This window comes from Tyto alba, unplaced genomic scaffold (assembly GCF_018691265.1).
Source record: "Tyto alba isolate M040663 unplaced genomic scaffold, T.alba_DEE_v4.0 Super-Scaffold_14, whole genome shotgun sequence".
NCBI lineage: Eukaryota > Metazoa > Chordata > Aves > Strigiformes > Tytonidae > Tyto > Tyto alba.
Genome location: NW_024881276.1, coordinates 57202377 through 57223278, shown reverse-complemented (window position 1 = coordinate 57223278; position 20902 = coordinate 57202377). Strand labels below are relative to the sequence as shown.

General features: G+C 42.4%; 1 protein-coding gene across 1 annotated transcript; it reads left to right on the top strand.

Moving 5' to 3' along the window:
- Positions 1-26: 26 nt before the first annotated feature.
- On the top strand, positions 27-11447 carry RABL3 (RAB, member of RAS oncogene family like 3). Its single transcript, XM_032997538.2, has 8 exons — positions 27-216; positions 670-761; positions 1862-1991; positions 4394-4508; positions 6067-6217; positions 6873-6944; positions 8012-8050; positions 10629-11447. Exons 1-8 carry the CDS (start codon positions 171-173, stop codon positions 10692-10694), a joined length of 711 nt encoding a protein of 236 aa, XP_032853429.1. The 5' UTR covers positions 27-170; the 3' UTR covers positions 10695-11447.
- The last annotated feature ends 9455 nt before the right edge of the window (positions 11448-20902 follow it).

The following is a 20902-nucleotide window of genomic DNA, read 5'->3' as shown; positions in this document are numbered from 1 at the left end:
CATAGAGCCCCTAGCGCTCCCGCCCTCACATGCGTTAAACCAGCCAAGAGTGAAGGCGAACGCGGGCAGCCAGCCAATGGGGCTGAGCGAAGAGGGAGGAGCGTGCGCCCTGATTGGCGGCGCCGCGTAAGTGGGCGGTGGTCGCTGGGGCTGTTGCTAGGTAGAGTAAAATGGCGGCTTTGGAGAGGGTCAAGGTGCTGGTGTTGGGCGACTCCGGTAAGTGTCCCGCCTCCCCCCCCCCCCCCATTGTGGGCTCCCCCTTCCCCCCACCCAGTATGCGCGCGCACAGCGAGGGTGGGGGGCGTGTTTCCTCCTCTACCCACCTCAGCCGCGGCGTCGGGCGGCAGCCGCCCCCCCCCCCCCCCCCCCCCCGCGCGCGCTCTGGCGGAGATGGCGCATGCGCAACGCGCCGCTCCCGGCCCCGGTCCCTCCGCCCGCTGCTGCCGGCGGGCCCTGGGGCCGGGAGTGCGGGCCCACCCGCTGGGCCCTGGGGCTTTGCTCCTCGCTTCCCTCCGCCCTTTGCCATCGGTTCTTGGGCGCTGCTGTCCGGACCGTCGGCGTTCAGGGGGTGCCTCTGCCCGCCGGCGCGTGGCCTTTTTTTTTTTTTTTTTTTTTTTTTAAACCCGTCCTTGCGTGATCCCCCAGGAGTTGTGTCCTCTGCACTTGCAGGTGTCGGGAAATCTTCGCTTGTTCACCTCTTATGCCAAAACCAGGTGTTGGGAAACCCGTCCTGGACAGTGGGCTGCTCGGTGGACGTTCGAGTAGGTGACGCACCCGACCTCTTGGTAGCCTTAGCTTAAAGTGAAGAGAAGGGCCTTGGCACTTTTTTTTTAATTTTCATTGCTTACCGTCCCAGAAAGAGGAGTGTTTCCATGTCTTGTCCTGCTGACGGCTTAATCTTTTGAGGGAAGTAGTATTAAATGTGAACCAAGCACTCGTGTGAGCAAATTTTCACCTTCCAAGGTTGTGGAAGTCAGACAAGATACTTGTTGTTTGTTGTGCCTCACTGCAGTGACCGCTGGTGTGCTACAAGTCATGGAAGGCCAGTTTAAGTCAGAAGGCAGAGTTTAAAGCACACTTCCCTGAGAAATAGCTAATGCACAGCTAAATTGTCAGCCAAACATACTGGAGAAAAACACTTATTTAATTTGAGCATGCTGACCGTGACCATAGTGTTGCTTCTCCTCCTGTCTGCTCATTGCAGGGCCTACTATCAGAGGCATGAGAATATTCTTCTAGCATCTTTTTGGTCCAGCCTGAAATCCTCATGATAAATGCTTTTTTCCTTCATCACTATTTGCTGCATTATCTTGGAAATTCATTGCCATAGGTTAGGAATACATTTCTGAAATTTGGGGAAGGAAACATGGCAGTCCTGTTTGACTGTGAAGCAAAACTACCTAGCAGGTTCAGGAGCAAAAATTGTTGATTGATTAATTCAGTTGAGATGTCAATGAGAATTTGGAGAGGAAAAAGATGTGGTCACCTGTGTTAATATTCTTGCAGTACTACCGTGTGGGTTTCAACGACTGGAAGAAGTCATGAACTTACTTTTTCATCTGCTTTAGCAACATGCCATTTCTAAGCACATCATGAGGGATTAGGTTTGCTAATACTGAGGTGAAAAGGATGCTCCCTGCTGACTCACCAAGTTCCATCTCATATGAGAGCTGTGATATCCAGTGGCCACTGCTTGACTCATTCCATCTCTCTTCTATTTGAGAGATTTGAAATGGTGTCAGCATGAGAATTTACCAATTTCCATCCAAGTACAATAATCCTTTCAGCTGAATGTGTAGGTGTGTGATTTAACTCCTGTGAACTGATACTGTGCTCATGTATGATGTGAATTTTTCATCAGATCCATGACTACAAAGAAGGGACTCCAGAAGAGAAGACCTACTACATTGAGCTGTGGGATGTTGGAGGTTCAGTGGGTAGTGCCACTAGTGTGAAAAGCACACGAGCAGTATTTTATAACTTGCTGAACGGTAAGTTTGCTTGGTGTAAATCTGTTTTTATCACTGTTTCTGTTATAAACTGTCTCTTGGTTCTGGGGCAGGATTCCTTCAATTCGAGTTGAGGGCTATATTGTTCTCTTCTCTGTTTCCAGTATGTTTATACAGGGAAAAAAAACCTGATACCATTCATAGGCAGAATTTTATGGATAATAAAAGGATAATTCACTAAAAACAGATGTACACCAGATTAACAACTGTTTCTGAAAAACTGTCTCAAATGTTCGGTTTGATTCCCTTTTCTTGTTCCAAATCATTTTAGGGCCATTCGGTAATGTGTTCAGGTATACAATAAACGTTTTTGCACTGTGATGACTTAACTAGTTATTTCTTCCTCCTTTCTCAGGAAGGAGTCTGTGTGTAGGTACCTCTTGCTTATATTGTTAATCAGACTTCTGTAAATAAGGTTTGAGCTGAGTTGTGCCCTCAAAGCAAGCCTCTTTGGTATATGAAAAAAATAGATTGCTTTTTGACACCAAATCCACAGTATGCCAGTGAGTGTGGGTCAGACTTGGAAATATCCTAGAACAGCCCATTAGGAGATGAAATCTTGAACATATGTGTCTGAATTATAATTGATGATGTTATTAAAATAGAGTTATTTATCTCCACTGCCCAAAAGACATTACTAGGCAGCTCTCATATGAAAACTGTTGACTATGGTAGGTAGCCTTGGCTCTGGTTTCTTTCATTAGATTAATTCCTTCATTAGAGCTTGTCTCATAAATTGCCTCTGTTTGACCTGATTTAGGATGAGAAGATGAATGTGTTCCTTCTGCCTGCCTGCTTGTGCTTTCTGGGCTTGCAGTGGTGTGAAAACCTGAGATCAGAAGGCGGTTAACATTTGGTTGTGGCATCATCTCTGCAGGCTGTCAGGGAGACCTGGTTGTTGACAGTTTTAGGTACAATTTGCTTTTGGTTTGACCGGAGATCCCCTGCTTTGGTGACCCTGGAACTGGTGTGTGGACTGTGATAGTCTGGGACAGTGACTAGGTGGTAAAGCTGTGCCTAGCAGACCTTAATGGGGGAGGAACATTTCCTTGGGTAGTCATTGTCCCTGCCTGCTCTTTTTCTGATGTTGACAGTCTTTTTCTGCTGGTACCACTAACTGTGTAGGTTTTTGGTGAGGCAGATAAGGGAACTGAACAATCAAAAACATAACTGAGGAAGAGTGTCTGGAGGTGGAGTGTATTTCTCGCAGATTATGCTGCAGTGCCTCTGAATATGTTGCAGTAAGCCGAGTTATGTTGTATCAAGCTTTTTGTCCCTATGCTGGGGGTAGACGCGCAGTTGAGTTGCCTTCTTGTGTTGTTACTGAGATAAATGCTTTGAAGTAGGGCTATGGTTGTAATACACTGGGAACTCTCATAGGAGAGTCTGCACAGTTTTGTGGGGTAGTGGAAAACGTTTGTGGAAATGTTGTTTGTTTGTAGTGTGTACAGCGGGTGGCACCTTTGGGAGTTTAGGTGAAAGATTAAATTAATAAGTTTTCACCTGTAGACTGTGAAGTGTGTTGGCAACGAATTCTGATGAAGGTAAGGGGTATAATTCCATGTTGTCCTTGAATTAGTGGTGGTTTGAAGTCTGGATGAAATGGAAGCATTCTACAGGTTGCAGGAGGTGTGAATAAATAGAAGACATTTGCTAGCAGGGGTTGGTTATTGTGTTAGGAACTGTGGTTATCAGAAGTGGGTGTCTGTTAATAGCACAGCTAGGAAGTTTGGCTGGCTGTTTTTCTATCTCAGAATTTACATTTTGAAGATCATGATAATGAAAAATCTTAAAAGCTTAATCTTAAATACATGAAATCTTATTAATTCATGTTTTTACCAGCCGTTTGGTGGACGATGAAAGTTTATCAGTCTTTCCCCTTTGGATACATCCCCAAATCTGTAGCATTAGTTCTTGAAAATACAGGAAAGCAGGAGTGCTCTCTAAATTCTTTGAAGCAAAGAAGCAGCCTTTAGACTTCTTAGATGGTGCAACAAAAGGTAGTTATGTTTACCAATTAGGTAAAACAGTGAAAGGCTAAATTCTCTACTGCAATAATATAGAGTTTCAGTACCATTAGGACTAAACAGAGCAGAATCAGGGAATGCCTGCAAGCCTTTTTCAAATTAAACCCTGTGGTGGCTGTTCGTTTCCTCTTTTCATGAGATTTTTCTCTTAGCTCTTATCCAATTCCTGATAAGCAGCTTTTAAAAACCTGCTACATCCTGATATTTTCATCTTTACTCATTTACTGTAACTGAACCGGTTATACATCCCTTTCTTCATTCTGGGATATCTGGGAACCTGCAGATGTCACTTTGGTAAGATAAGGGGGAAAAAAAAAATCATTAAATAGCATCTTGCTGCCTTCTGTTTCACTTTAGGGATAATTTTAGTGCATGACTTAACCAACAAGAAATCATCCCAGAATTTGTATCGCTGGTCTTTGGAAGCACTCAACAGAGATGTGGCTCCAACAGGAGTTCTCGTGACAAATGGGTGAGTGAAAAACATATGTGTGGGGTTAAGACACAATAATTTCAAGCTCTTATGGAAGCCTTTGTTCATCCCGAAGGCAACTTGAAGTCCCCGTGAAATAAGATGTGGCTAGACTTTTAAGAAAGAAAGGAAAAAATGGGATATATCAAAGAAAAACGCTGTTCTTTTTGTTTTACACTGCCAATCAGGCCATTCTGCCAGTTGATTCCCAAACTGTACGGTGGAGACCTTGCTTTAAGGGAAAAGATGTTCACTACATCCTTCATTTGTCTGAGGCATCTGTGAGAGTGGTTCCAGTCGCTGATACCTGAAGACTTGTGTGTCTGTACCGAGACGTGCAAAGCCCTTGTGCAGGAATTGTAATGGGATGTCATGTCTCTGTTCCAAAAGGCTTTCCCTCCATGCAACAAAACTGAGGAAGTTCACTTCATTATTTTTTGGTTTGGGTGATGGGGGAATTATTTCAGGAGTGTGGCTGAAAAAGAGCATAGAAAACTATTTAAGTAGCATGTTAATAATTAGCCTTCCAACCTATTGTCAAGTATTTTCTCCTGTACCTCCGTGCTCTGGTTGTACATGCAGTCAAGGAGGTTTTAAGATCACTGATAAACCTCACACATGAGCAGGGAAGCAATAATAAGGGATAACTTTTTATGGGAGGAATATCAATTGTTTATCTGCCCATGCTGGTATGCAGGCGTTTCTGCAGAAACATGGGAGAAGGGAAAAAGAATTTGCATTGTATAAACTGCAAATATCTCCAGTTTTTCCACATACAGGTTCTTCACAATTGTTTTAATTTTCAAAAGCTTGACTTCTGTCAGAGACAGGTGCTCAGCCAGTAGCAATTGTTTCATCAGGTTGTTGCTGTTGATTTTAAAATTACTTTATAGAGAGCTTGATTTAGGTAAAAATGAAAGACTAAGTGATTATACTACCTGAAGAGAATGATCGGAGCCTGGATTTGTGATGGCATTTAATTGCAATGTTATTTATTTTATAAAGGCTATCTTTGATCATTTTTCATAACTGAATCAAGGCTTGTTAGAAGTCAGCTTATCGTGACTATCTTTACTTGAACGTAGAATAATTACTAACTTGACATCACACAATTGTTATTTTATCCCTCTTTGATCTAATATGGAAAGGGGCAGTGTTTCACAGTTGCAATTTATTTCATTAAAAACTGTATGTGTGTAGGAACTTCAGATGTTCAGAGATGCCATTTCCCTGATCTGTCTCTGGTGGCTGCATACACTTGGTACAATACTGAAATTCCTGTTTCTTTTCTGCTTGTGTGAGCATTTCTTCTGTGGCTCATCTACGCTGAGAAGAAATCCAGCTCCTGGTTTCTTTTCTCTTTTCTTTCAATTCCTGTGTAGTGACTTAGATGCAGAAACCCATCCTTAATTTACAAATACAGCACATTGTCACTTAAATAATGACGCTTAATAAATAAAAGACTGTTATTTGAAAGGGACAGGGGAGCTGATGGTGCCTCTGTGCCCGCTTCTGTGACCATCGCTTCATTTAGGATTGTATTTGTTTCCCTCATCAGTGACTATGACCGTGAACAGTTTGCTGATAACCAGATTCCACTGCTGGTAATAGGAACTAAGCTGGATCAGATCCCAGAAACTAAGCGGAATGAAGTTTTAACCAGAACAGCTTTCTTGGCTGAGGATTTCAATGCTGAAGAGATAAATTTGGTTAGTGTCCATGCCACTGGTGTTGTTTTTCTTTTAGATGGCAGCGAGTCCAATTTTCAGTAAGTAAAGATGGTGTGACAAAAATTGGGCTTTTGGAAATTTTTCTCTGTAATGCTGGAGTCATGCACATCCCTATTGCTTAATGAAGCTATTGTCTTTGTTTTGCTATAGGGAGTTATCAGGGGTGTTAGATAAGGTCACCAAAGCTTAGCAATTGTGGTTGGGACTTAAGTTTTCTCTGGCCTGTTCTTAGTTCTGACACAGACTCTGAATGAAACCTCGAGATCACTTTATGTATATATATGTACAAAAATATACATGTACTGTGTGAATGCTTGTATACACACACACACACACACACACACACAGCATCATGTGTAGCCTGTACAAATTATTTGCTGACTGCATAGCTGGTGGCAGAAGGACACATGGAGAGCATAGAGGAGTACTTAGTGTTCTCTGGTTGATTGACAGAACAGAAGTTGGCCTTTTCTCTCAAATGACTGTGGAACAGAAGTCAGCAGATCTGCTGTGTTTTCCCTAGCTGATTGCATGTGCATGTGTCAGGGAGAAGGGTATGTTGCTTTCTATGTGTATGGCTTCCTTGCACTGATTTCCTTGTGCTTGGTTTGTTGTTCTCTTCCATGTGTTGTAGGATTGCACCAATCCTCGCTACCTGGCTGCAGGTTCATCCAATGCTGTCAAACTAAGCAGGTTTTTTGATAAGGTAAGTCAAGTCAATTAAATTATTGTTTTATGAATGCTGTCTGTGATTTGAACATGGAACAACAATTAGCTGCTCCTTTTACCTTCCACTTACTGAGTTGATTCATGCCAGGTGTGGGGAGGCTAAAGATTAGTGTGCTTTTGGAAACCTTCAGAAGACAGCTGATCTGCTTGAAGATTTGATTCTTGATCTGCATAGAGCAATGAAAAACTCACAAATGTGTGAAGACACTCTGCACGTGCTTTTGGAGTCCTTTGGCAGGCCAGAGGGTTTGCAGTGTGCTAAGGTAGTAATGTGGGGAGTTACAAGACTGGTTAGCTCTGCTGATCCTGGTTAAAGCAAACTTCTGGAACTTAAGAAATTTGACATATATATTATTCTCCCTTCCCACAAAAGAAAGCATCAAGGCATACTGTGAAACTGACAGAAGGAATGCTCTGGGTTCAGCGTTTCGTGGACAAAGATATCATAGTGGAGCAGGTCACCTCCTGTTTTAGATGATGCTTTAGAGGAAATTTGGCCTGAATTTTCTTTGGAGGAGGGTGTAGGTTTTACAGCGTAATACAAATCGCTTTTTGTTTCTTAAATTGACAGTGCTGCCTCCATAGGTATCCCTCAGCACGTGCATCATTCTCAGAGCAAGTCAGGCCACCTCTTCTCAAGAATCACCTATGCCCAGGGGCTACTCAGAACCACTGCAGTTGTTACCCACCTGCAGAATGAGCTTTTTCTAGCACTCAGAACCTGCATTTGCAGAGAAGGATGGGAATCCTTACTCTGATGCAGTATGGAGACACCCAAACCCATCATCTCCATTACTAAAGAGGGTTAACTAAATTAGGTGTGTAGAAGTTGAGGATAACACAGCTTTACTAAGAATGGCTGGAGGTGGTAGTTCCTTCTGTGTGTAAGAGAGCATTGCACTTAAAGCAATAGGCCTGGAGCAGGGGATGTGGGTTCAGATCTTGTCTCATTTAGCTGTGAGTTTGTGCTCGTGTGAAGTGTTGATTGGAATCTGAGGTTATGCATATGCTGTGCCAGCTAAGGTCATTCTCTGTTTTTCCCAGGTCATAGAGAAGAGATACTTCGTAAGAGATGGCAATCAGGTTTGTCATTTTTTCTCTTTTTCTGTTTTGCTTCCCCCTGTGTAATGTGAACTGCTGGTAGCGTCCTCTTGAAAACATGGGCTTCATGCAACTTAAATGATAATCTGTGCTGGTAATTAAGTTTTTAAATCTGTGGGAACACCGTTGTTTTGGATAGACAGAAAAATGACTGACTTCTGTCAGCTGAAGTATTTGTCTGTAATGTAATTGGAGGTGAAATAATTAAGGATGCTAACATATTAGAAGTTGCAAGAGTGAGGTAAAATGGGCAAATATGATCTCTTCCAGATCTATCAGCGTCAGGCTATTTGGTTGCAGATTTAGGCCAGCAATGCTGTCCTGAAGGTCAATGAAAAGGCTTTTTTTGCACAGCTGGAACTAGCATTTTATGTTTTGTGCAGATAGTTTTCATAGAACCAGTGGAGCCACAAGGAAAATGGCAGCATGAGACCAGCTTGTAATTCATTCCTAAGTGGCTGAATTAACTGCTTTCAGTACAGTTGGTGAAGAACTAGCAAAATTACTTTCCCAATTTGGGCAGGCCACTTCAACTTTTTGTGCCCCCCACCTTCCCATATACCGCCTACCATGCAGGGAGTAGTGAGGTTCTATTTATCATATCTGTGAGGTGCTTGCAAAGTACTGTGAATAGCACCATGGAAATACAGTCGAATGTATCGTTAGATGTAGCTGTGCTGAGAGCCTCTTGGGGATAGTGGGGAAAAAATAGTCACAAACTACAAAATGCTTACTTTCTTTGAGCATTTTTTTATGCCTTTTAAAAATAAATTTGCTTTTCCCTGTTTCAGTTATGCGTGATGCCTTTTTTACTTCCCCTCCTCCCCATGTTCCAGTGAAAGGAAGTCTCCCTTTCATGGGGATAATAGCTTAATGCAGAGATCTGCTTGTGTGCTAGTTGTCTTTGATGCATGATGTAAGATTTTTATTTTTCTTATTTGATAATTTTTAGTGACTAGCCAGAGATTAACTCTGTATTCCTTGTGGCCATGTGCCAAAGATTCCAGCCTTCTGATGACTACTTTCATCTGCCTCGCTGAAAACAGCTCAAAAGCTGAAACAGATCTTAAGTCGTATTTAGAGGCAAAATCTGAGTTGGAACTGGAGATTTCATTATAAGCTCTTAATGTTATTATTTGAAATTATCTACTGAATGTAAATCTTACAAATGTGTTTGTGGGTTTTCTACAATAGGTCTCTTCGATCACTCGTGTTTTGAGGTATTTCTATTATAGACTTCTTCAGGATTAAAAGAATGATAAGTTTCAAATTGTTTGTAGCTATGACTTCGATCAGATCTCTGATAAATAAATAATTGTTACTCTTAATTAGTGACTTTGATATAAAAAATGCTAAAGCAGTTAAGTTTTTACCTGTGATGTCCTTTTTGAAATCTCAAAGCAGTCTTCGTGAGATGAACCTTTGTGCAAAATCTGCCTGATTTTTCCCTTAGAGATAATTGCTTTTCAGAAATGAACAAAGCAATTCCTAAATTAATACCTTGCATATCTGTTTGAGTTTTGGACATGAAAACCCTAAATTGTGGGGGTTTTAGTGGACTTTTATGTTAGGTAAGCTCTTCAGCTTTCACAGTTTACCAATGAAGTATGTAACCTAAGCAATCTACTTTGTATTGTAAGTTATATTTTTGTCCCATACCATCCATCCATGCCCACGTTCTCTTGGCGTGATTTGTAGTGCTTGGTTGACACCTTTCATTTTATATTGTATTTCCTATGCGAGTGTGGAATTGTTTTGGGAGGGTTTGTTTACTGGGTCTGCTGTTTCTACTTGTGTGTAGTTAGATATCTAAAAATTACTCTGGACTGTTATCAAATAGCTTTATGATGCCAATAGGACAGACATCTTACATGGTATTAGAAAGCAGTGCATCTCTCTCTTTTGGGAGATTCACGAGTGCATTGGATTGCAAATCTGTTTGAAATACTGTTAAGCCAGAGAAGCTTCTGATGGTTTCAAGTAGATTTTCTTTGTAAGCACTTATTGTCACAGTGTAAGCAGTATTTACAGATTGGCTGCAGAAGCAGGAGTGCTAATCCTTTGCATTGTTGGAGCCATTTCTGTTCTGATGGTTTTCTTAAAGTTTTCAGCGATTGATAAAACTGTACTTTCAAATAGCTGCTGTCTCAGGTTACAACGCATAAAGTCTCAAGAGCTCTTTAACAGGACTTGATAATACTATTTTATAGTTTTAAAAATTAATGGAGGAGAAATTCTTGTATGCATTTAAATCTGGGGGGAACTATGGACTTTGAAATCTATAATTAACCGGTTTAGGATTTGCCCAAAAAATTAAGGCCTTCATTGTAACCCTTGCCAAAAAGCCTTAAGGAGCTCTGTAGAGCAAATGAGCCATACTCAAGTTTTACAGCCTGTTTAATTAATGGTGCTCCTCTAGCAGTAAGCTGAAGCATTTTGGTCCTGATGCTGGAGACTGTGTGGAAGAGGAAGGCGTTGTTGCAGTTGGCTTGGTGACAGGCGCTCGGATGTGGGCTAGAGGGAGCTCATGCTGATTCTGACATGATCTTTCCTGTCCTAGATTCCTGGCTTCTCTGAAAGGAAGAGGTTTGGAGGAGGAACACTGAAGAACCTTCATTATGATTGAACATGAGGAAGTGGAAGTTGACTTCTCAGAGTTCCTAATGACATTCCCATTCCAACTGGATGCTTAAAAGACAATAATGTATATGTGAAGCAGAGTAAAATGATACGATGGCCGGGTAGACTGCTGAAGCTGGTTTCGCTGGAAAAAACTTGGGGAAGAATTTCAAAAAAATCTAATCTGAGGCGTCGAGTGTTTTTTAGGATTGCAGGCCATCTGGATGTATGGGAACATTTGGGGAAAGTGTGCAATAAATTGAATGCCTCTCACACAGCTGTGGGAAACTTTATCATACACAGAATGTATACATGACATCTTTGTCTCCATTTTGGAAAACTTATGGACAGTCTTTCCAATGAATTACATTAATTTTACCTCTAAAGAAGAGATGACAATGAGTGTGCTTCTCATTTACAGTAAAGTGAGCAAAACAAGTGAGCAAAATGTAAGGATGAGTAAGGAATGGTCTGGAAAATAATAGAATGCCTTTATTAAATGAATGATGGTGTCTCACCTGAAACAGTCTTCAGCCTTATTCAAAAGGGATAAAAGAAATAGGCAAGAGATGAGAAAAATATTTGAAGCCTTAAAAAGAAAATCATAAGGAGAAAACAAGTGGTGTTAATTCCACTGCTTAAATTAAAATTGTTTACTTTGTACTCTCTGAAGTAAAGCAGGTACTCCTGTTTATCTTTTCATAATTGAGTGTGGTCTTGTTCTTAATATTAAATTAAAAGGCAGTGCCTGGAAAGCTGATGTAAAGAGTATGTTTTGATACAATGCTTATTTGGAACAAATGTGACATGGTCTTACTGAGCCTGAGGGCTTAGCGGATTGAGAAAACATGAAATGTAAGAACATCCTCTGAATTAGAATGGATAGACATTTAAAAGGGATATAAAACCCTGTAAAAAGTAGGAACTGAGTATGATTGGAAGGAAAGTTCTATGATAGGGATGTTTCCTTTTCATATTTAGTACTAAGCATAAAGGAGACTGGACCTGGTCTGGTCTACTGTGCAAGCTCTTGTCTTCCTCAACAGCCCAAGCTTTACACAGTTTCTCACTTCCCCAGAATTATATGGAGTGGCAAAAGCTTGATTTATGACAGTTTCTTCTTTCCCCTCCTTCCTCACGGTCACCTCTAATGGTTAAGCCTCTGGCAAAGGCTAACTAAGAGCTGGAGTTAGATATAAATACAGATTAATAATAAATGGGGATAGAAGAAAGTAAAATGCTGATGTGAAATTGACAGCAAGCAGAGTTCTGCCATCTCCAGATTACATCTGCCTGCAGCTCTTCTCTAGCAGCTGCTTGGAAATAAATGGAAAAATGCCTATTGCCACTAATCAGGCACAAAAATGACAGCTAGGTGCACCAGTCAAACTTATTAAAAATATGGATACTTTGCTTTTCCTTAGGCCATTTCCAGAAAGGTCTTGGAACATTTGCGAACATGAGTGCAGTAAGTTTTTAGATGCCTGTATGAAATAGATTATTAGTTTACATTTAGTTTATGACCAGGGAAAATAAGGTACTGAAATATTTATAGCCAGATAAGGCACGTCTGAGCTATGCAGCTCACAATAGCACCCATGTCTCTGCTCCTTGGACAATGAAAGCTGGAATTGTTCTCTCAAGGTCAGGTGCTGTCTTAGGGTAACCAGAGCTGGGCTCGCTCAGGTTGCCAAGGAACTGTGGAGCAGAACAAGCAAGCTAGGGCTATTTCTTCCTTTGCCCTGTGGCTGCTTTAGGAGAACGGGAAGTGTTGCAGGGTAAGGGAGGCTATTTAGTTTAAGATGTTGCATGAAGCAACAGTTGCACAGGTCTTTGATTTGGGGGAAGCAACTGTACAAAGTAGCTTTAATGGTGCTCTTCAATTAATGAAGCAAAGAAATACTGCTCAGCCTGCTGCGGGGTGGCCTAAGCCCTAGTTGCAGCTTGCCTGTATTTGTGTGCTTCACTCCTTGGGTTCTACAAAGAAGAAACAAAGTCTTTATATGAGAAATCTTGTGAAGGTCAGCTCATGCTCCAGGAAGAGGAGACAATACCGAAGTCCTGTGCATTGCTGGGACTGAAGGTTATGGCAAGCAGAATTTGGGAGCAAGTTAGAAAGAGGTACAGTTGTGGTAGGAGGGAGAGAAGATAAAGGGCGTAGTGCTGAGGGAAAGTAGAGCGTGTAGGCAAGTGGTGGAAGGTTAGCAGACTGAGAGAGAAGTGTGGTTGAGGCTGTGGCTCCTGCTCTAGACTCAGCTGAGTTTGCTTGGGCTCACTCAGCCAGCTGTGAGCCATAAAACTCATTCCAGAATATCTCTGTCCACTCTTGAATTGACCTGTGTGGCCTGACAAGTGACTTCATGATCAGTGTCACTGGCTTATCTGCAAAACGAAGGAGGCTTCCCTGGAGGCATGGTTCTGCTGTATCTGTTTATCAGATCATGGTGTTTCCAGTATGTTGAGAGTTCACCCTTTTTTTTATTTTAGTCTGGATGTTTAACTTGAAGAAAACGAGGACCAGAGTGGTTCCAGACTTTGTGTTGTCACAATATTTATTCAGGTATCACCACTCTTAAATCTGTCCTGCCATAAACATAATTTAACTTAAATAGTTAGTTTTAATGCATTTGAAATCCTTTAGATAGCTGACATTTGGTTATCATTCTAAAGAGTAAAGGCTAAATTTCTGTGCTGTCTCCATCAATAGCCCTGAAAAATGATTGCAGACCCATCTCACCATGATTGCAGTGTTTTAGCATTTGTGGTTCCAGATTAGAATAGATTGCTTTGTAAAACACCTGTGTGGGGTTTTTTGTTGTATTTTTACCCACTTTTCTTCTTGTATTTCATCAGGGCTGAGTTAAGGATATTAGCATATTCAAGTTATGTTTAAATATAATACTGAAATTTCATAGGTTTCCCATGCTTGGGGTGTGGATAACTGCACTGTCCCTGTTTTGCAGTTTTTACACTTACGTGACTAACACACTGTAGCTTTCTTGAAATAACTCCACATGATTTTTCTTTGGGGTGGTAGCTCCTGTTTTCCTAAATGTAATGCAGAGGCAGAATGGGCTGATAATTAAAAATTAGACAAACCATGGGAATTGGCAGTTGTTGCCAGCACCCTTAGCCTGCTCACTAAGTACAGGGTGGGATTAGGTGCATCTTTCCCTCTACGTTAATCAGAGTTAGTGGCTCCATACACAAGTGCCACCATACCTCGGCGGTACCCATGTTGTTGTGCGTAGAGCAAGACTCTCACACTTGCTGTGGTGTGTGTCAGATGTCTGGACCCAGTGGGCAATGTGGAATGACCATCCCAGTTATTTTTATTGACTTTACCCTCACTCACTGCCCCATCCCTTCTGTGCTTCTGCTTTACTTCTGTCTTAAAATGTCTAAAGATCAGTTGTAAATTGTCACTTAAAAAAAAAAAAAAAAAGCTGTGTTGATATTTCTCCCAGATATTCGTTGTCCAGCTAAACCCTTTCTGTTTTAAGGATCACAGGCTTGAGTGTAGTGGTTGTCTTACACCTGTGTTAATGTAGTGAATGCAGCATCTTAGCTGATTTAATACAAATAGGTCTCCAGTCCAGATTAAGTATCTTATTTGTTTAGATCTCAGCAGGTAACTACAGTTAGGTGTAATTTTTCCTTTTAGGACAAGGTGGTGAATAATGGAGTCATGTACGTTGATGGCATTGCATTTACTTTTAAAGGAAGTGCTAGCTTCTTGTCAGAACCAGGAGTACCTGAGCAGCCAGAGTTAGTTGCGTTGGTGTTTGCACCTCCCCTGTTTCAGCTGCCCAGAAAAGGTTCACCTCCAAGCTCGGGGCTGTGACACCAGACAGCTCTCTGTCACGCTTCGGTCCTCCGATGCGTTTCACCTTTCTTTTCTCTGTGCCTGCCTGTGCCCTCTGTGACCCTTCTGTCTTGCCTCTGTCCACCCCCGCTACCATTCACTGTTCCTCCAGCTCCCTTTCTGCCAACTTCTCTCCCTCTTTCTCACCCCGGTTCCCATGTCCCACCTGCCTGACCCCTCCATGTCACCGTGGGTCACAAAGACCCCTTTCTTTGTGCCCCCTGCTCTGCCCTCTGACGCCCTCTTTCTTCCCCCCGTTCTTCTCTCTGTTTCTCTCCAGCATGCTTTGTCTTTCTTCCTGATTTATCTCTCTGTCTCTCTGTTCGCCTCTCCCCGCACGTCTCTCTATTTTCCTACATCACTCCTTCTCTTTCTGTCTGTCTCTGTTGTCTGTCACAGGCAGACACATTTCACATCAAAGCACTTTTACCCAGTTCTTTTAAACTGGAACCACTCAATCTCTCCATGTTACTTCCCAGACAGAAATAAATGCCCAGATGCTGTGTACTAGAGGTGTCAGTGAAGATGGCTCATGCAGGTACATTTTGAGATGTATTAGACTGCACACCCAGGTGAAATGTATAGCAAATAAGCAATGAGCCTCTCCTCTTTCCAAGGGGCTTGGCAGAGCTTTCTGGTTGATTTATGACCAGTTTGGTGACATGTTCTGAGTATGGAAAATCCCCCAAATCTGCCCCTCTTGATTTCCATGCAGAAAAGTAGGAAACCCGTGTGTACAGTAACCTTAAATTCTTGAGTACACACTTTTGTTCTCATAGCAACAGGATTGCCTTCTCCTTGCAGCAATCTTTAGCAAAAGTGCCATTGGCTTTAAGCATCCAGTAATGGGGTTTTGGGTGCAACCTTAATACAAATTTTCATTATTAATACTTGCAGAGGCAGCTGCAATATGCTCCATTTATCACAAATGAGATATGAACTGCTGCATCATAGCCTAGAGTCAGGGCTTGAATCCTCATTTCTCAGTTGGTAAGAAGGCGACAGACTTTACTGATCGAGAACTTGCATCTGCTGTTTAGCAAAGAGAGCTTAATCCTTCTATTGCTTTTGTTAGTCAGCTCTTCCCATTAGAAGTCATGTTCCTGTCTCACTTCCCTTAGGAGGACGCTGGTTACTTTGATTACTCTGTAGGGTTGAGCAAGTCTGTCTCTTAGTACGCTAGTTTTCTTTGACAAAAAGCTATTATCATTATTGATGAACCTGTTACTGGCTGGCAAGTTACCAGAAAGTGCTCAGAGGTAAAGCTTTCCTTAGGGAGTGCTTTGCTGTAGCACTGTGTTAGGTCCTCAGACAGACACTGGCTTTGGAAAAAATATCACGTAGGTGTCAGGTGGAAGAGGGGAAGGAGAATAAAATCAGTCCCAATCCTCTTTAATTGCAAATGTCCCATCAACGGCAAAGCTCTCCTACCTAGTGAGGGCCTGACATGTAGCCAAAACTACTGTTCTCAGTATTATCCCCTTGTGCTACTGTGAATTTATTCTAACTTCCCATCAGTAAATGAGGAAAATATGTTTCTTTGTGGTACCTGAGAACCCAATGAAGAAGTTAAGAGTCTTCATCACTACCTGTGGGTATATGAGGAGCGTAAGGGCTTTCAAATTATGCAGGCAAAGGTGCAATAAACCGTGATTCTCGGGACCTGAGTCTAAAGAGATCTTGAAATTAGATGTAGTTCTCTAGCAGTGAGAGTGATGGTGCCTGAAACAGTTAATGAAAAAAAAAAAATATATATTTGTGAATGTTTGGGCTTTTTCAGGGTAGAATTTAGTAGCTTTCTGAAAGACGTGCTTTAGCACAGCTTTGAGGAAAAGTCCCCCAGCATATTTGTAAGGAAGTTGGTTTAGATGATCAGAGCTATCTGTGGCAGCAAAGAGACTGTGATATGTAGCTTTGGCAGTTCAGCTGCTTAGCCAACCCCTGCTGCAAATACTATTAAGTACAGCAATGTGTTTTCTTTTTCCTGCTTTGGCATTCTATCACTGAGATAGAGCTTGTTGTGCCCATTGGGCTTATCAATGCACAGGCACTCTGGTTCCATACCTACTGAAATCACCCAGGGAAATTCCTTCTCGGCATATCGCCGTAGACCTCTCCCAAAAAGATGGCAAATACAAGACAAGCTCATAAAAAACCCCACATGTACTTTCTTAACTAGATCAACTGAATGAAAGTCTGGGCTGTGTGGGCAATCCAACTTGAAGTTCAGACATTTTTTTGTCTAGGAGGAGCACAAAGTGAAATAGTGTGTGATTAACCCATGCACATCTACATTCCCTTTGACCTGTAAGTTAACATTTACAAAGTGGAAATGCACTGCTGGCTTTGGGTTAAAGATTTATTAACAGGCAAGGAGGCCCAGTAGCTTTGAAGGCTATGACTATGTTCAGAGTTCTTATCTCGCTGTCTGATGTCATCCTCTCCTCACGAGGCTTGTTCTGCTGTGGCTTATTTGGGCTTGGCAGGCTGTCCTACCCTTGATGAATGAAAGGTCAGATCACAAAATTCAGTGACTGTCCAAAATTAGCACGCTCTTTAGCCGTCGCACCAGAGAGAGGGAAAGGGCAGAAAAGGGCAAGGTGACTACATTTTCTCCTGATTCCTAGGAGTGGTTCTTCTAGCCTGAAGGCAGAAGCATCACCGCACAGTGAGCAGGTGGCTTCTCCAGCCTCTATTCATGCAGCATCTGCTTTTTGGCGACAAGGAGTGTGCGCTCTCCATGGCAGACAACTTCTTTTATGATCTTTCCTGCACAAATATATGATAATAATTAACCTGTCTGGCATCTGCTGATGAATGGTGGTAGAAAAGTGACAAGGACACATTTCATAAGAGCCACTCTGCAAAAAAAGTACATGTTATTGAAAAGAACCTCTTTTGCCGCAAAGCTCTTGGCAGTAGTAAAAAAGTATAAATATTATTGCTTTGTTTTCTCATATTATAATGAAATGTTCAAAAAAAAGAGTTTAAATCCCCTGGTACTAAGTAGTACACTAGCAGATAAACAAAGACAGCTGCTCTAGAGAGCTCCTGTCCCATTTGGCAGCACATAAAAGGTTAACAAACAAGAAATGCAGGTTGGGGAAGCTGATGTCACAGAGACAAGGAGTGAATGAACATATTAATAAATATGTACCTCAGTGACTGCATTTTAGCTGGACAAAGACAGGCAGGAGAAGAGGTGGGTCCTTTTAGAAGCAAGCTCCATCCCCACGAAAAGCAGTGGTCCATTGCAGCAGCAGGTCCACAGCTGCATCGGGAAGGATCTGGTCCCTCTCCGTTGCTTCATACATACGTTGCTCACGGAACAGAAGAGCTTTGCTTTTGGGACTGGACAACCACTCGCTACAAGAAGCGATGGTGAGCCATGATCCAGTAATTGCACGCATCGCAGCGGCACTGGCAGGCTCCAGTCCGTGCTGGGAAGCGGCTGTGCTAAGCATTGAGTAGAAATTTATGAAGGTGTTGGCCCTGCTCTGGAAAGCGTATACCTTAATAGACAAGGTAAAGGGGCAGGGAAGAGTATACTGCCTTGCCTCTGCCACATGACATGACACACACATTGCATAGGAAAGTGCTAACAGAGAGCACAGGGAAGCAAAGGGACTACTGTCCCATGCCTCCCTCCGTTTTCTCCCAGGGACCGAGGTTATTCACCCATGCAGTGCCCCACTAACTGAACTTAAAAGTGATGCAGCAGGAAACAAAAGACACTTTAATGCACATGCTATGAATTCAAGTTATTTGAGACCCCTTTGTCTACTGGATCAAATATAAGCTGCCTCATCTTCTATTTGAAAATCTTTTTCCATTCTCCTTCTCATCTTTCATTCGCCACTGAGAACTTGAACACCAGCTGTTAAATTTTCAAGCAAGCCCCTTGGTACTTTCTCTCATTCTGCCTCTGACTTAGATGAACTACTTGCACATCTCCATCATGATGCCTGTGAGAACAGTTCACATCTAATAAGCTGCTGGTATGCAGGTACCATATAGTTGCATATACATCATGTAGGAACAGACACAGTTGCATTGATGTCTTATGCTTTTTTATATATCTCTTGCATCTTGTTATATATTTCAGCTGGAATCTCCTTGGAGTAAAGGCCACGTAAAGCCATGCACTGAACAGATGTCATAAACCCAGCAAGATAGCTGAGAAGACACTGAAATGCTTGTTCTTTCACACTTAATTCATTGTGTTTCTGAATCATATTTGTGTGATAGCAAAGACAGATGCTAAAATATTGATGATATATACTTAATGTTTCATAAGATCTATACTTAAGAGCTGCTGCAGCTAACTGAAGGGGTTGTTTAAGCTAAATCACAGAAGATCAGAAGTGACCTCTGGAGATCGTCTAGTCCAACCCCCCTGCTCAGGCAGGGTCAGCCGGAGCAGGTTGCCAGGACCGTGTCCAGCTGGATTTTGAATATCTTCACAGCTGGAGAATACACAACCTCCCTGGGCAGCCTATTCCAGTGTTCGATCACCACTTAATATTCACACTTAAGGGCAAAAAGGGAAGTCCACAGAACTACAGGACAGTCGGATGAGAAGGGATGCTCCATCGCTTCAAGGCAACTAATCCTGGAAACCATTTCCAGAGACATGAAGGACATGAAGATGATCAAGAATAGTCAGCATGGATTTATGATTTCCCCCTTAAATGGAATGAGTTAGGTCAGAAACACCACAGAAGAGTTAAGAAATCTTTTCTGTATTTCATAGAATTTGGAGGTCAATAAATCAAGTGTCAGTTCTACAGTATCTCATTAAGTAATGTTTTTCCCTGTGTGGAATGGAAAAGCAAGGTTAGGCAGCCCAACAGGCTTTAAAATATTTACATGGCCATCTAGAGAGTAAAAGGATAATACCTCATCCTTTCTTAGGAAACACAAACAAGCGGGAAGTAGGTCTACCTATAATTAAAACCCAACACCTTTATTTTTACCTGTCCCACAAGAAAAGAGAATAGGGCCTGTAGAGAGGTGTGAGCAAGGTGGTATGTAGGTTCCCAAAAGGGAGTGTACGCTAAAATGGGATGTTATTTCTCTTGCTGCGTGGCTTAGCAGAATGGGATCTTGGAAACCCCTGAAACTTTGCGACTTTGGTTTGCAAAACTGTAGTCCAACGTATAATTCTTCACTGTCATAAAACAAGTGAGATGAACCCCTACTCTTAAATATTGTCTGGTAGGAAAGGAGTCTCAAGGGTAGGTGGCAGGTGCCAGGTACTTTATTTCTTTGGCAATGATGAATCACTGCTCAGGGTGAAGTAAGATATTTGCAATCTCTGCCCTGAGCTGGAGAATTCCTCACTGCTGGTGCATTTTTTTACGGCAATGCTGGAAGAGGCCAAGGTATGGAGAGAGCCTTCCCGAGCAAATGGGAAGATGGAAAGAGGTAACAGACACCTGAAGAAGACTTATAACTTGGAGATCACTCAGCCTATATTCTTCTAGAGCCTAACACAAGGGACTCCAGGTCTATAGTTCAAGACTTTCAGGTACTGCTGTAATAAAATGCTGGAAGTTTCCAGTTGCACTCATCCTCAGCCCACCCACATTGTAATGGGGCTAAATTTTGATCTGTCTTAGAGAAAATATTTCCTAATATTGTATAGCCAGGTTAGCTGAGTCTGTTTCTGGTGACTACGCAATAAAACTATTAGCTTCATGAAACCAGAGGAGCCTAGCTTAGCCCTGGAACTGTTCCTAAGCAGGGACAGTTGGAGGCAGTGGGTCAAGGTGACTCTCAAGTGGGCGGAAAATCCCTGTAGAATTTAGGAAAGGATGGGACCTTTGCTTTCTTAGCTCATCTCTCCACAACACTCTTGCTTGTTGGTTGTGAGGCACCAGTTCCAACCAGTGCCACCAATCAATAAGTCTAGCTACTTTCCAGACAAGTCTTCAACTGCAGCTCTCTGTCTCCATTTCCAAGTAATTCCCCCTCACGCCACATCTCCAGAACCGTATCTGTGCTTGCCTTGTTGCTATTTGCTCAGTGTTCGTCATGTGTGAAACTACACACAAACGATGACAGAACTGGCTCGAAACGTCTCGGCTGTGGAGATAAGCAAAATGAAGAAACGAAGAACCAGGTGAGGTGTTGTGGCTTGCCGGGGCTGTGGTGTTCTTGCTCTAGTGAGACAAGTGTTGTAGGGGACGTGGAGATCCTGTGTCTGGTTTTGGGGCACCCAACGCAGGGCAGACCAGTGACCTGCAGCAGGTTCAGCAGTGGCCAACCACCCTGGCTGGGGCCTGGAGCCAAGATCCTGCAAGGGGCTGGGTCTGCTCAACCTGGAGAAGAGATGGCTTTGGAGCAAC